Source organism: Triturus cristatus, chromosome 2_2, assembly GCF_964204655.1.
Source record: "Triturus cristatus chromosome 2_2, aTriCri1.1, whole genome shotgun sequence".
Taxonomy (NCBI): Eukaryota; Metazoa; Chordata; class Amphibia; order Caudata; family Salamandridae; genus Triturus; species Triturus cristatus.
In genome coordinates this window covers 1,176,280,669-1,176,293,880 of record NC_140582.1, presented here as the reverse complement: position 1 = coordinate 1,176,293,880, position 13,212 = coordinate 1,176,280,669, and the positions used below count along the sequence as shown (strand labels likewise).

General features: G+C 50.4%; 1 protein-coding gene across 1 annotated transcript in view; it reads right to left on the bottom strand.

The window, feature by feature from the left end:
- The window catches only part of LOC146863322 (uncharacterized), a 58,967-nt gene extending 47,146 nt beyond the window's left edge, over nucleotides 1-11,821 (bottom strand). The window contains exons 1-2 of the mRNA XM_085643168.1: nucleotides 11,646-11,821; nucleotides 474-640 (exon numbers count right to left, since the gene is read on the bottom strand). Coding sequence (XP_085499294.1) covers nucleotides 474-640; nucleotides 11,646-11,821 — 343 coding nt within the window. The remainder of the gene's footprint in view (nucleotides 1-473; nucleotides 641-11,645) is intronic.
- Between the last annotated feature and the right edge of the window lie 1,391 nt (nucleotides 11,822-13,212).

The window sequence follows — 13,212 nt, the reverse complement described above, 5'->3', positions numbered from 1 at the left end:
GGCTATTCTAAAGTACAAGTTTATCGCATGCGCTTTGTCCTGCACTCCCAGCAGCTTGTAATTAACACAAAACAAATAGCACTTAGCTGTGAAGGGTTCTCCTTGTTACAGGAAGCGGGTCGTTCAGTGCAGACTTCTCCATGGCTTTCGTAGCGCTCCTGCGCGGTGTCCGATTTGTCTTCCCCAGCTGGAGGGAATGGTTGCCAGCGCGAAAGACGAGCCTTTCAAACGGCTCCATAGCGCATGCAGGTTTTCCACATGCGTCTTCTTTGATGAGTATGGGAATAAAAGTAAAAAAGAAAAACTAAGCGGAATCCGAGCCTTCCAAGCGGCTCGCCGACGAGCGTCTGCTCGTAAACTAAACTTTACAAACAAAGCAGGCAAGGCGAGTCCATACACCAGAGGTGAGCCGAGTAACGGCTCACAGACGCGCCTCTGCGCGTTCAGAAAGATGTGATTGCGAGTCTACGCACCTGGGGGGAGCCGAGCAACAGCTCCAAGACGCTCTGCAGCGTGTTTCAGATTAAGGTGTCTCTCAAAGAGACGCTGCAGTTGGGCACAAAGCGTGCGTGTTCGTCTTCCATCTCGACGAAATGCAGGACAGAGAATTCCGTAGCGATGGCGAAGCAAGCAGATCGGGCTTCCAGGAAGTACTTGATTGACAAGCACCGGGCAGCCTGTGGGCAGTGCTTATGTATGCTTCCTGATCACAGGGCATGTGATGAGGCCCACAGGCTTATGGGAAACGTAGTTTTAGTAGAAAGAAGCAAACGCAGACACACACACTCAAGCCTAATGTGTCTCCACCCTCTATCTACGCTGGGACATGACAGTCAGCCCCGGAGCTCTCCAGATAAACCAGAATCACCCGGCGTTTGATGGGATTAGTTAGTCCCCGCACATTAAGTGTGAGGACTTTAAGACTATGGGGAGGCATTTACTGCGGGGAATATCGTGCGGTGCAAAGCATGCACAGGCCAAGGCAAGGTATAATGCTCAGCTGCAGCTGCATAGGGAGGTCAGAGGGCACATGTCGCCAGCTCGGAGAACTATATCCAGCAGCATTGGTGCACACGGCACGGCTGTCCTCCCTCGCTGCTTTTATTTGCCCTCATGCTAGAACCACTAGCTTGTTTAATTCGTCAGCGCCACAGGGAATCGGCGCTCAATTTTAACCATCGTCCTGTCGGCATATCCCTATATGCAGACGACATGGTGCTTTTCATTTGTGAACCACAAAAATATCTGTCCCCCGTTCTACGGGAATATATTCATTTTGGTTTATTTTCTGTGCTCCTGATAAACTGGGACGAATTATCCCTTTGACGTCAAACACTACACCCCCTCAGATGGAATACCCTCTGATATGGTCCACGGATCCTGTGAAATATTTAGGAGTGTGGGTACATCGCGATCCAGAGATTGTGGTAAGGGAAAATTATGGCACAGCTTGTGCTACCCATGAACTTCAAGTTGACAGATGGGCCTCGTTGCCACTCGCCCTGGCCGACCGCATCGCCATTATTAAAATGATCGTACTGCAGCGGTTTTTATATCTGTTTAATAATATCCCAATCCGGTTGCCGGCGCAACTCTTTCGCACTCTTCGTTCCCACTAACTTAGACTTATCTGGAATGGTAAGCAAGCTAGGATAGGTTGGCATACACTTACCCTGGATTATGCTGAAGGGTTCTGCGCACCTGATTTATACCTTTACTACCTATGTACACAGGCCTACTACTGGTACCACCCACATGCCTTCACACCACACGTCGTGGTGGAGGATGGGGACGCACATCCTGTTCCATTGACTGGAATCCTCACACATACACACAGGGGCACGCCCAAGACAGAGATAAATACAGTGGACACCACTATAGCTGCTTGGCAATCGATTGGCAAGCTGGCAAAGAAACTTCCGATTTATGCCCCGGCCATGCCGATTGTACATGTAAGAGATGGGTTCGATCCACTCGCTGCAAGCGGTCGGTATCCGACAAATGCATGATCTCTTCATAGATGGACACTTTCTCACGTCTGAAGACCTTCAGTACATTATAAACCAAACACCATTATTTCGCTTCACTGTCCATCGATTGAAACTTGCACCACAAAAACATTGAGTCATATCCTGTGGAGCCACCCTCATTACAGTCTTTACAGTTGTTGTTGGTGTCGCCCTCGAGGCGGAAACTGGTAACCAAATTATATAAGTCGGTACGTGCTGAAATTGTAAATAGGGAAGACCGTAGCTTGATGCGGTGGAACACTGTACTCGACACCCCGCTGACCCCGACAGAGTGGTAGCCCATATATACATTGACAGGCAGACTAACCCCCAATGGGAACCTCAGGATAATTCATTTCAAATATATTAATCAGATCTATCACAAACCGTCCAAACTACACAGGATAGGCCTCTGGGACACAAGTAATTGCAAACGATGTGGTACACCGGATGCAGACTTTTGGCATTTGGCATGGCACTGTACCTTTGTCACACAATACTGGAAGGCAGTCGTTAATTGTTTGCAGGTCATGTCCACTTAAGTCTTGCAGTGTAAACCGGCAGTCTGTTTGCTGTGTTATGTACCTCAAGTTAAGGGCACTATGGGCAAGGTTTTGAGGATTGCTCTATTACTAGCACAACGGCGGGTGGCACTGACGTGGGAAAGCTCATTGGCCCCCCGTGTTGATCACTGGCTGAAGGACATGGTGTACTGCAGAGAAACTCTTGAACTGTATGCTGAAGGACTCCCGTCCTCCTCTAAGCCCAAAGACATCTGGGAGCCATTACGACAATATCTTCTAGCGAAGAATCACATATCTGATGTTTAAATAGTATGTTGTTGCAACGTGAAATTATTGCTTTAGGATGCATAAGTAATAGGCGGCCTTTCATTTTTAGCATTTATCTATTAGGTAGTAGCAATCACACTTAGTTCGCTGTTGTTCTTATTCTCATTGAATTATGCCGTCCTACGTGACAGGTTCTGTGTACTGTCGCTTCTGGAAAATCAATAAAGAGAATTTAAAAAAAAACTATATCCAGCAGCACTGGGTGACCGAGGAGAAGCGCAGGAGGAAGGAGAAGAGAACGACAGCCCCTGAGAGAGATAGAAAAGACCCCAGCACAACAGGTGCCAACATGAATCAAGAGTCCTGGTGACAGTCCAACTTCCGTGGAAGATCAGGTAAAACATTACTACGGGAATTACGTGGCCATTGGTATCCCCCGCTCCCCCCCCCAAACCGACCAAGAACAGAAAAGCTAAGAGAAGTTATGTGGCCTAGGCTCCTTATAAGGGAAGTGTCTTAGCAAGGGTGCCAGGTAAAGCCTCCAAAGCGTCCTGCTGGCCCTTTGCGATTTCTTCGGAGTCGGGGCGCCACGGGCGGTTGGCGCGGCATCTGCGTCTCTGCTGCCTCCATCACAGTTGTGTGTCGCTAGGCCCTTGGTCTTGTGGGTCACTACTGTCGTCCTCTTCCGGTATGTCAATCCTCAGTACCCTGCTGGCCTCTGTTAAAGAGGGAAGTTAGTAAAGCTTGCCGTCGTATCGAAATACAAGACGAAATGGGTGGACCCAGGAATACGCAGTGTTGCGTTGGCAGAAGGCAGCAGTGATGGGGAGAAATGTCTTACGTTTTTGAAGCGTGAGGGCAGCAAGATATTGGTAGAGAACCGGAGTCTGATCCCGGAACGTGATAGGATGCTGCATCCTGGCCTTCTGAAGAATCTCCTCCTTGGTGCGGAAGTCGTGAACACAGACCAGGATATCCACCGGTGGGGCATTGTCGGCCCGAGGGGGACCCACACGATGTGCCCTGTCAATCCGGAGTTCGGAGTCGAGGGGATTGCCCAGGATGTGATTGAATAGTTCACGCACGAAAGTAAAGATATCGCAAGCTTCTGCGTTGGTCCTCACTCTACGGATCCGTACATTATGACGTCTAGAGCGGTTCTCCAAGTCCTCTAGATGGGTCTGAAGGTCCACCTGCTGGTCGTGTATGTGGAGTAGTTCCTGCTGTAAGAAGGAAACCTCATTGTCTCGCGTGTCACTTTTGTCCTCCAGAGCTACTACACACTCTCAAACACTATCGAGGTCTTTTCGGGCGGCTTTAAGCTCCGCGGTGAGGTCTTGTTTCACTGTGTGCAGATCATCACGGAGGGCCGAAAATAGGGATTCTAGAAAGGCCCGCATGAATGGTTCCTCACCAGAGCCACCCCCATGTGTCGAGGCATCGTCGTGCTGCTTGGAAGAGTTGGATGTCGCGCATCCCTGAGGGCGTGCAAAGAGTTCCTGGAGGGACTTGTTCTTTTCCCCCATGTGGAAGACATAGTTCTGCCCGGGCAGTGTGGAGGCGCAGAAAATGATGGGAGTCGAATGCCACTGCGCCGCCCCTCACTAGCTCCTGGGAAAGGCGTTGAGTTTCCTTTGAAGTGTCCACCTGGGGGAGCAGCACCAATCAAGAAGGGGACACCGGGCAGGTAGAATTAGCAAAGCTACTGGCAAACCACACTTCACCCGGGCCAGCAGAGCGTGGGCGCAAAAGGAAGGCCTCCCAAGGCAGGGCTCTCCCGGTGTCAGCAGCAGCAGGGGGCCACTCCAACCTCCGTTTGTCGAAGCCCTGCTATGGGGCAATGGGATAGGCCACCACGCTGCGCTTGCAGCACAAAGGAGAGAAAGCAAGGCATCACCTCCTGCACCGCTCTGCTGCCGCAGGCCCCAGCCGGTCCTGGCAGCGTGGAGCCCCAGCACAGAAATCCAGATCTGAGGCCAATATGCGCCACCAATGTCAACTGATCAGAGGCATCTGCTAGGGCTCTGGTCACCCCAGAACGGGACTCTGCTGTATGTGTCTGGAGGGTGAGCAGAGTGCCTCCAGTCCATCGCAGGCCACTCTCAGGCCCAGCCGGGCCGCCGCCGTAACGTGCCCGGTCTCCTCCTCGGTCTCTGCCTCCACCAGTGATCACTCTAGTGCTCCCCCAGGCCGTTGTCTGCGCCCGAACCATGCATGTGGGTGCCCCAGGGAACACAGGGGAGATTATCAGGCGTCCTCTCCCACCCTCTACAGCTCCCTGCAGGAAACTCAGGGCCTGTAGTGTACTCTTACCTCCCAGGAGGGACCGGGCCCAGCACTGGCCACTGCTGTAAATCAAACCAGGAGGGCCCCAGCTGCTCGCTCCTCCGATCACAGGTGTACGCCCCGACGAGGCCCCAGCGCACCAATCGCTGACAGCGGGCAGGGGACGATCTCGGTGCAGGCCTCGTAGGCGGAAGTGGCAGTGTAGTGATGCGGTGCTCTCAAGGTCCGAGGGCAGAAGAATAGATGGGGCACCAGGCACGGTAACCCCACCACAAGCCCTACTGCCTCAGCGCCGGCCCAGCGCAGATCCAAAATCGAGGCCGCGGCTCCGCCTCCAACTATAGGCCCGCTGTCTCTAGGGCGCAGCATGTTGTCACCTTCTCCGCTCTGCAGCTCCCGGGAGCACTTCAGGCAGGACGGGGGCCTCTAACTCTCCGTAAGCAGCCCCGCACAGGATCTCGCCCGATGGAAGCTTTTGACAGCCTAGGCGCGGTGATTTCTCGGCCGGTTAGTGGGACAGACGAGAGGACTTGTTTCACCTTGACGCCATCTTGGCCACGCCCCCTTGCAGGGATCTTTAACAACAGGTGCTAGGATTTCGGGGACCAAAGGCCAGGATCTGAGCGAGAGCCAGATCTAATACGAAGGACATGTCTCATTTGGTCATGGGAAGAAGATCAATCAATCAATCAATCAGGGGTTGTTAAGCGCGCTACTCACCCGTGAGGGTCTCAATGCACTGATGGGGAAGGGGGGGCATTCGCGGGTCCGTTAGCCGAAGAGCCATGTCTTGAGAGTCTTTCTGAAGGTGTTCAGGGAGGGTGCTAGTCTGATGTCTACTGGGAGCTCGATCCAGGTTTTGGCCGCAGTGTGAGAGAAGGATCTTCCTCTTGCTCTGCGGATGCGTGGGGTTTCGGCCAGTGCGAGGTTGGAAGATCGGAGGTTTCTTTTGGGTACGTGGAAGTTGTTTCTGTCATTGAGGTATTTGGGTCCGGTGCTGTGTACGCATTTAGTAGGCGTGGGTGAGGATTTTGAAGGTGACCTTTTTTTCCATGGGGAGCCAGTGGAGTCTTCGTAGGTGTTGGCTGATGTGTTTGTGCCGGAGGATGCCGAGGTCGAGTCTGGCGGCAGTGTTCTGTATCGTCTGGAGTTTTTGGAGTAGGGACTTGTTTATGCCGGCGTAGAGAGCGTTTCCATAGTCCAGTCTGCTGGTGATGAGTGCGTGGGTGACGTTCTTCCTTGACTCCGGGGAGATCCATTTGAAGGTCTTGCGGAGGGTGTTGAAGCAGCTGGAGGTGACGGCATTGATCTGTCGGTTCATGGTGAGGTATAAGTTGAGTACGATGCCGAGGTTTTTGGCGTGGTCCGAGTGGGTCGGTGGGCATCCAGGGGCGGTCGGCCATTAGGTGTTGTCCCATGCTGAAGGGGTGGTTCCGAGGACGAGGACTTCTATCTTCTCGGCGTTGAGCTTAAGGCAGCAGAAATTTGAGCAAAGTCCCTGAAAATTCAGAATGACATTAGTGCAGATATCAGGGTGTAGCGGGCTGTTAACAACTGAGAAAATCTCCAGATAAGTGTTACCTGAGGTATTGATCTTGTTGTTATAGAAGTCTATGCAGGATTTCTGAACAAGTCACTTATAATTGTAAATGACGGCTTATATGTGGTTTTTGACTCTGGGGTGTAGGAACGATTACGTTTGGCCATCCTGTTATCATTAGAGTACCAGGGGGCAGGAGAGTGGCACATGGAAATTTGACCTTTTACACAGCACTATAGAGGCCAGGGCATCAAGGAGTTACTTATTATAGGAGTAAGCAGAGGAGATGACATTTAAATTGCACATAGAGGGCAGAGCGGTGAGAGCAGTATCAAATTAAGTTTATTGACTTTAGACCATGATCTTGGGAGAGATGTGGATTTCCTGTCTACCCTTGCTTTAAGGGAGGATGGGACCAGGAAGTGAAATGGCGCCGCAAGATGGTCTGTCCATGTTAGTGCAAACAGGAAGGCAACATGTGTGGATGGGTGATTGGCACTATAGAGTCCAGGGAATTAAGGAGCTACTTATTAAAGGAGTAGGTGGAGGAGAGGAACAACACAAAGAGGGTGGAGCAGCGAGAACAGAAGTCATATTAAAAGGAAACATGTATAGATAGATCACTGGAGAAAATGATATCCAGCAGATGGCCCTCTATTTGAGTTGGTAGCATGAGCATTCCCCTTGTAATCGAAATTTATCTTCAAACCTCTGAGCATTACATTTTGAAAATGTTTTAGGATAAGAGGCGCTAACAGGTTCAAGCGTTTAGTAGTAAATTTAGTCTTAGGCTCTAGCCGGGCAATATGCGTATGTGTACGGTATTTCTATAACGCAAACCTAGTCAAAATGCAGAGGAGCATTATTCATGGCTATTCATGGTCAAAGACAAGCATAAATTCAATGATTAATTGGAGAAGAAGCTGGACTTTGGAAGGCTAATGCATTGTGAAGTAGTGTTCTTTGAAGAGGTGACTGTTCAACTCTTTCCTAAATTGGACCAACAATGGGTGGTTCTGATGGATACGGGGATGTTGTTCCAGATCCTGGGTGTATAGATGCTAAAAAGGCTGCTGTGTTGTGTTTTCTTTTTTACTCTTCTTAGTCTGTGATCTGGACGTGTGCTGGCTGCAGGTTTGCTCAGAACGATGAGCGATGATGACCTTGTCTGCAAGATAAGCACGGGTGGTAGTCAAGACAATAAGGGGAGCCAGTGGAGTTTCGTCAGGATGGAAGTGATGTGATCATATTTCATCAGGCCCTTGATGAGACGTGCTGCAGCATGTAAAATGCCTATAAGGATGTCAGTGTGGAGTCTGGGAGGCCATGAAGCAGGGCACTACCACCATCCAGAAGTGAGAATATGAGTGCTTGGGCTGCAGTTCTGGAGTTGGTTTTCGAAAGAAACAGTTTGATTTTCTTTAGAAGATAGAGATAGTGTCACGCTGGCTTTGTTTTTTGGCAACATTTTCCTTGAGGTTGAGGTTGCTGTCTAGGGTGAGTTCGAGTTTCTTGGCATTGAATAAAAGTTGGGGTTCAACGCTGTCAAGGTTCATCACATTAAGCAAAGATTGTACTGTGTCTTTTTTAGGTCTCGCCCAGCGATGCAGCGCGAAAGCGCTGTCGCTAGCGAGATCTATTGTTACTGACTTGCTTCGGAAGGGAGACAGGAGATGTGCACGCACAGTCTGGACTGGAAATGTGAGCGCGCCCGTGAACACGCACGTGCAGACACGCGATGTGCACATCTCCTGTGCCCTACTCCGTAGGCGTGCACATCTCCTATTCCCGCGTGAACACAGCGCGCCATGGTCTGCTTTCTCTTTCCCCCTGTCCCCAGACGCATAGCATGCTACTTCATGGGAACTCACTGCTCGCTGCACACGCACTTCCCATGGCAGGGGGGCCTGTTCACTCGGTCACTGGCGCAGCAACACGCGGGGCTCCGTCATGCTCACAGGAGCCCCGCCTGAAATCCTCGCTTCTTCAACCGGAATTTCTCACCACAGTGACCGGCGACACTATTTCTGCTCCGCCAGCGGGGGTCTGCTTCTCGCAGTGTTCTATCCTCCCGTTCTCTTCACCGGCGAATACTGTTTGTGTTCTTTTATAGCACAGCGTGACGTCACGGGGGAGGGATGCACTGTTGTGACGTCAGAAAGGGGCGGGCTTGCAGCAGCGTTGTTCTGGACCAGGGCCTGTCAGCCTGAGCGTGAGAAGGATTCAATGCACCGAAGCATCCAATTAAACTTTTATTTCCAGGCTAAAAACAACAGCCCTTTGTCCTTAGCGACCTAACGGCGGTGACATGGACTCTAAGGAAAGCCCAGAAAAATGGGTTCCCCCGTGCTCCCTTCTTGAATAGTAAAAGACAGACAGTAGACATCAAGAGAGTGCCGTGGGCGCTAGTGGCACTGCAACTCACCACTGTTAATAACAACGTCCCTAATTGTCGCATTTCCAGTCCTTATTCTGAAACCGACTAGTATCGACATCACTGGCGTCTCCGGTGCAGAGCTTGTATTTTTTTTGTTTTGCAGATTTTTTCAACACAGTAGTGGAGCGCTTTACATCTGCACCAGTTACGTTACACGAGGACACCTTCATTTTTGGTAGGCAAGGGTAGATTAAGCGATTTGCACAGAATCACAGGATTCTGAGTCGATGCCGAGGCTCGAACCTGGTTCTCCAGCTCCAAAGTCGGCAGCTGTAGCCTTGAGGCCGCAAGTAATAACTTTAGGAACAAGCATTTGCAATGCAATAGGTCTTGCATTTACGCGAGTTTGAGCTATTGACATTGCAAATAACAGTGCCTTTTATTTTTGTTTTCGTTTTTAAAACATAAATAAAAAGCATTGACCTTACAATGCCAATAGCTTAAACTCGCGTAAATGCGAGACCTATTGCATTGCAAATGCTTGTTTATTGGTCTAGGCAAATAGCAGGAATTCTACCTTCGTTGGGTTAAGCTTCAGGAAGGCGCTGGACATCCAGGTCTGGATGATGTGCAAGCACTGTTTGAGGCATTGGAAGTCTGAAGCGTAGGTGACTTTCAAGTAGAATGATGCGTCATCACTATTCTGGTGAATCTTGATGCCGTTATCTGTGAGTAGAGCACCAAGCAGCTTCATATGAAGGTGGAGGACAATAGCGGACGGTATGGATCCCAGGGGTACTCCACAGGTGATAGTGATCTTTTGTGACCCGGAGCTTCCTGAGGGAACAAACTGGCTAAAGTTTCAAGGTAGTCTAGAACTGTCTGCACTGTGTTCATGTTGTTCGACCTGCAAGTTTCGCAGGAGTTGCAGTTGTTTAAATGCTATGGTACTCCTGACTCATATTATTTTCTACAGTTATTTGTAGGGCTATGACCCAGATTGTATCAGGAAAACCAAATAAAATTTGTTATTAAAAATAAAATTGAAAGGTTGAAGAACCAATAAAGGAGATTGTCAGTGAATCTCGTTTGAGACTTAACAATGCGTATTGAGGGTGAGATGGTCGACTGTATCAAAGGCAGCTGAGCGGTCCAGCAATACCAAGAGGCAGGGGTCATCTTCATCTATGGTCAAAAGGATGTGGTAGGTTTTGTGCACTTTTTAAAATAGAAGTATTATTAATGTGGAATTTGCATGTATGCGCTTATCTTATGTTATTGGCTTTGAAACAATTTTTCTATGACCTGTAAAAGTGCCTTTTCTTGCCCTATGATAAGTAGGCCTCAGTTAGATTGTGACTCCATCTTGTTTAAAATGGATATCTCACCCTGCACATTTCCTGTTTATTAATTCTGCTGCACACAGTGAAATAAAGTAATGTTTGTTTGTTGCCAAGTAACAATTTTCTCGCTACTTTTTTTTTTTTTTTGAAAGACCTTTATTCAGAGATTCACGCTACACAGCAGAGAGCCTACAACCCTTATGGACCGGCCGCGGAGAATATACTTGCATATGTCTCGGATCACACAGCCCTGTGCGGTCAATCCGGAGGTACGGCGGCATTGAAGGATGCAGGTGTACCAAGGTGTAACCAGAATGTTGCAGGTCTAGTGTCCCTCAGAACATCCACAAAAGTATGGGCATAGTGCCCCAATAGGCATTAAGGTGCCAAACAATCAAACTCCCTCCCCCTCCCACCCCTTAACTACCGGTCAACACTACGCTCGTCTTACGTGTCCATGGCTCGGGGCTGCAGCCTCCGCCCCCCTCCCCAGCACCCCAAGCCGCAGCAGCAGGATACTAGACATCTCCGGGTTCTTCCTGCGCGATGGCAGGAGGCTCACAAATGCCCCCCCTAAAATCGTTCCACTTGGCCCATACCTCAACCCACTTACGAGGGCACCCTCTCGCCACATACACAGTTCTTTCCTGCAGCATGCACCAATCCATATCGTTGTTCCAATCTGATAGTTTTGGTGGAACAGCGCTTCCCCAGAGCCTGGCTATGTTCCTCTTCGCAACCATTTGCCCGAGTGTGACCCAGAGCCTCCCTTTTGGCGGCAGGTCAGTTGGTTCCCATATATTGAGGAGGCACCTTTTAGCCTCCGGGCGAATCTCCACTTCCCACACCTCCTCCATACACCGCACCACTCTTCTCCAATACCTCTGAATCTTCGGGCAGCCCCACACTACGTGGAAAAAGGTTCCCGTGTCCCCACAACCCCTCCTACAGAGCGCTGTGTCTGCCCTCCCCATCATGTGTAGTCTCGTGCAAGAGATATAGACTCTGTATAGAATCTTCAGTTGAATAAGCCGCAATCGGGCTGATATCGCGACTTCACGCGGGGAGGCCAGGGCATAAAGCCACTCCTCGTCATCTATCTCCAACCCTTCAGCGACCCACTTTTCTTTGAGGGGAAGAAGCATATATGGGGGGTTATTGATAAGTTTTTTGTAGGTGAGGGATATGGCGTGCTCCGCGAGATGTCCATCCAGCAGCCTATCTTCAAGGGGGGAGGCCGGTGGCAGTTTGGCCTCCGGTGGGATATTGGCCTGCAGGGAGTGACTTATCTGCAAGTACCTAAAATATTCGGTATCCGCCAGCTCGTATGCTTCTCGCATTTGGGCGAACGTGCGGATCCCGGCAGGCCCCCAGATATCTTTGATCTGGGAGATGCCGATCAGGTCCCAGTTGCAGAACCCCTTGGTGCGTCTTAGATTGCCCAATGCTTCGGAGGCCCAAAGTGGCGTGGCCATCGTGAGGACGCCAGACCAACCGAGCTTCTTCTGGGCGATGTGCCATATCTGCACCGAGTGGAGCGTCGGTCCGGTGAGTCGGCTCACCCCTCTTTTAGAGTAGAGTGCTATTTCATAGTTCCCCCCGGGAAGCAACCACCTATCCATACCATATGCTGGGTCGTTCCCGTCCCCGTATGTCCCTTGGTTAATCGCGGACAGGTGGGCCGCCCAGTAGTATTTACGGATGTCGGGGAGAGCAATTCCACCATCGTACCACCCCAGCGTGAGCTTAGCCAGCGAGATACGGGGCATCCCGGCCCAGAGGAGGGTGCGTACCGCGGTCTCGATCGCCAGAAAGTAACTGTTCGGAACCAGGTCTGGGTAGTTTTGCAGCGCGTAGAGGAATCGTGGGAGCGATAGCATCTTAAATAGCGCTGCTCGGCCCAGCAAGGACAGTGGGAGGTTCTGCCAGGATTTCGCCTCCCTTTGGAGCCGGAGCAGCGGCGGCTTGAGGTTGTGCTCGTACAGCAGGGCCTTATTAACGGTGATATACACTCCGAGGTACTTAAACCCGTCCTTCGCCACCCGGATAGGGCAAGTGGCAGGGAGTCTGGGAGGGTCCCCGCGCAGGACGTAGAGATGCGATTTAGCCCAGTTGACTCGGAATCCAGAGTTGCGACCAAAACTAGCCAGTATGTCCAGCGCCGCGATCATGGATCTACGCGGCTTAGAGAGGTAAAGAAGTATGTCATCAGCATACAGAGATACTTTATCCTCCCACCCTTCCGCCCATGCTATGCCCTGCACGGTGGCAACCTGTCTTATCCAGGCCGCAAGCGGCTCCAGGGAGAGGGCGAAAAGAAGTGGCGAAAGGGGGCAGCCCTGGCGAGTTCCTCTAGCCAGCGTGAAGACTTCAGACACCTTGTTGTTTACCAGCACCTGCGCCAGGGGTTCCGCGTACATTAAGCGCACCCACGCGATGAAGCGAGGTCCAAAGCCCTTTCTCGCTACTTTTGTAGATGTCTAACATGGTCTCAATAATGTTTCAACTGCTCAAGGACTCTTCCGCTAGCTTGTTGTATTGCATCTATTCACAATAGTTCAATGTTGTTTTGTAAACAGTTTGTTCTGCCATCTCCGGATGATTTCCTTCTCAGCTGAATCCATGTTCATGTAGTGGGATAGTCCTTAGGTGGTAAGGTAATATGATGTATAATAAGAATGTGCTCTGATTTGATGAAATTGTATTCCTATTGCTCACACTAAGATGAATCTACACTTTTAATTCCTGTAAGAAGATTTCCTACACAAACTCTCATATTTGGGAATGGTCCAGTAGACTTTCCAATGCTCCTAGGAACTGTGTCCAATTTCTTACAGATTTTGCTGCTCATTTGGGACTTAGAATA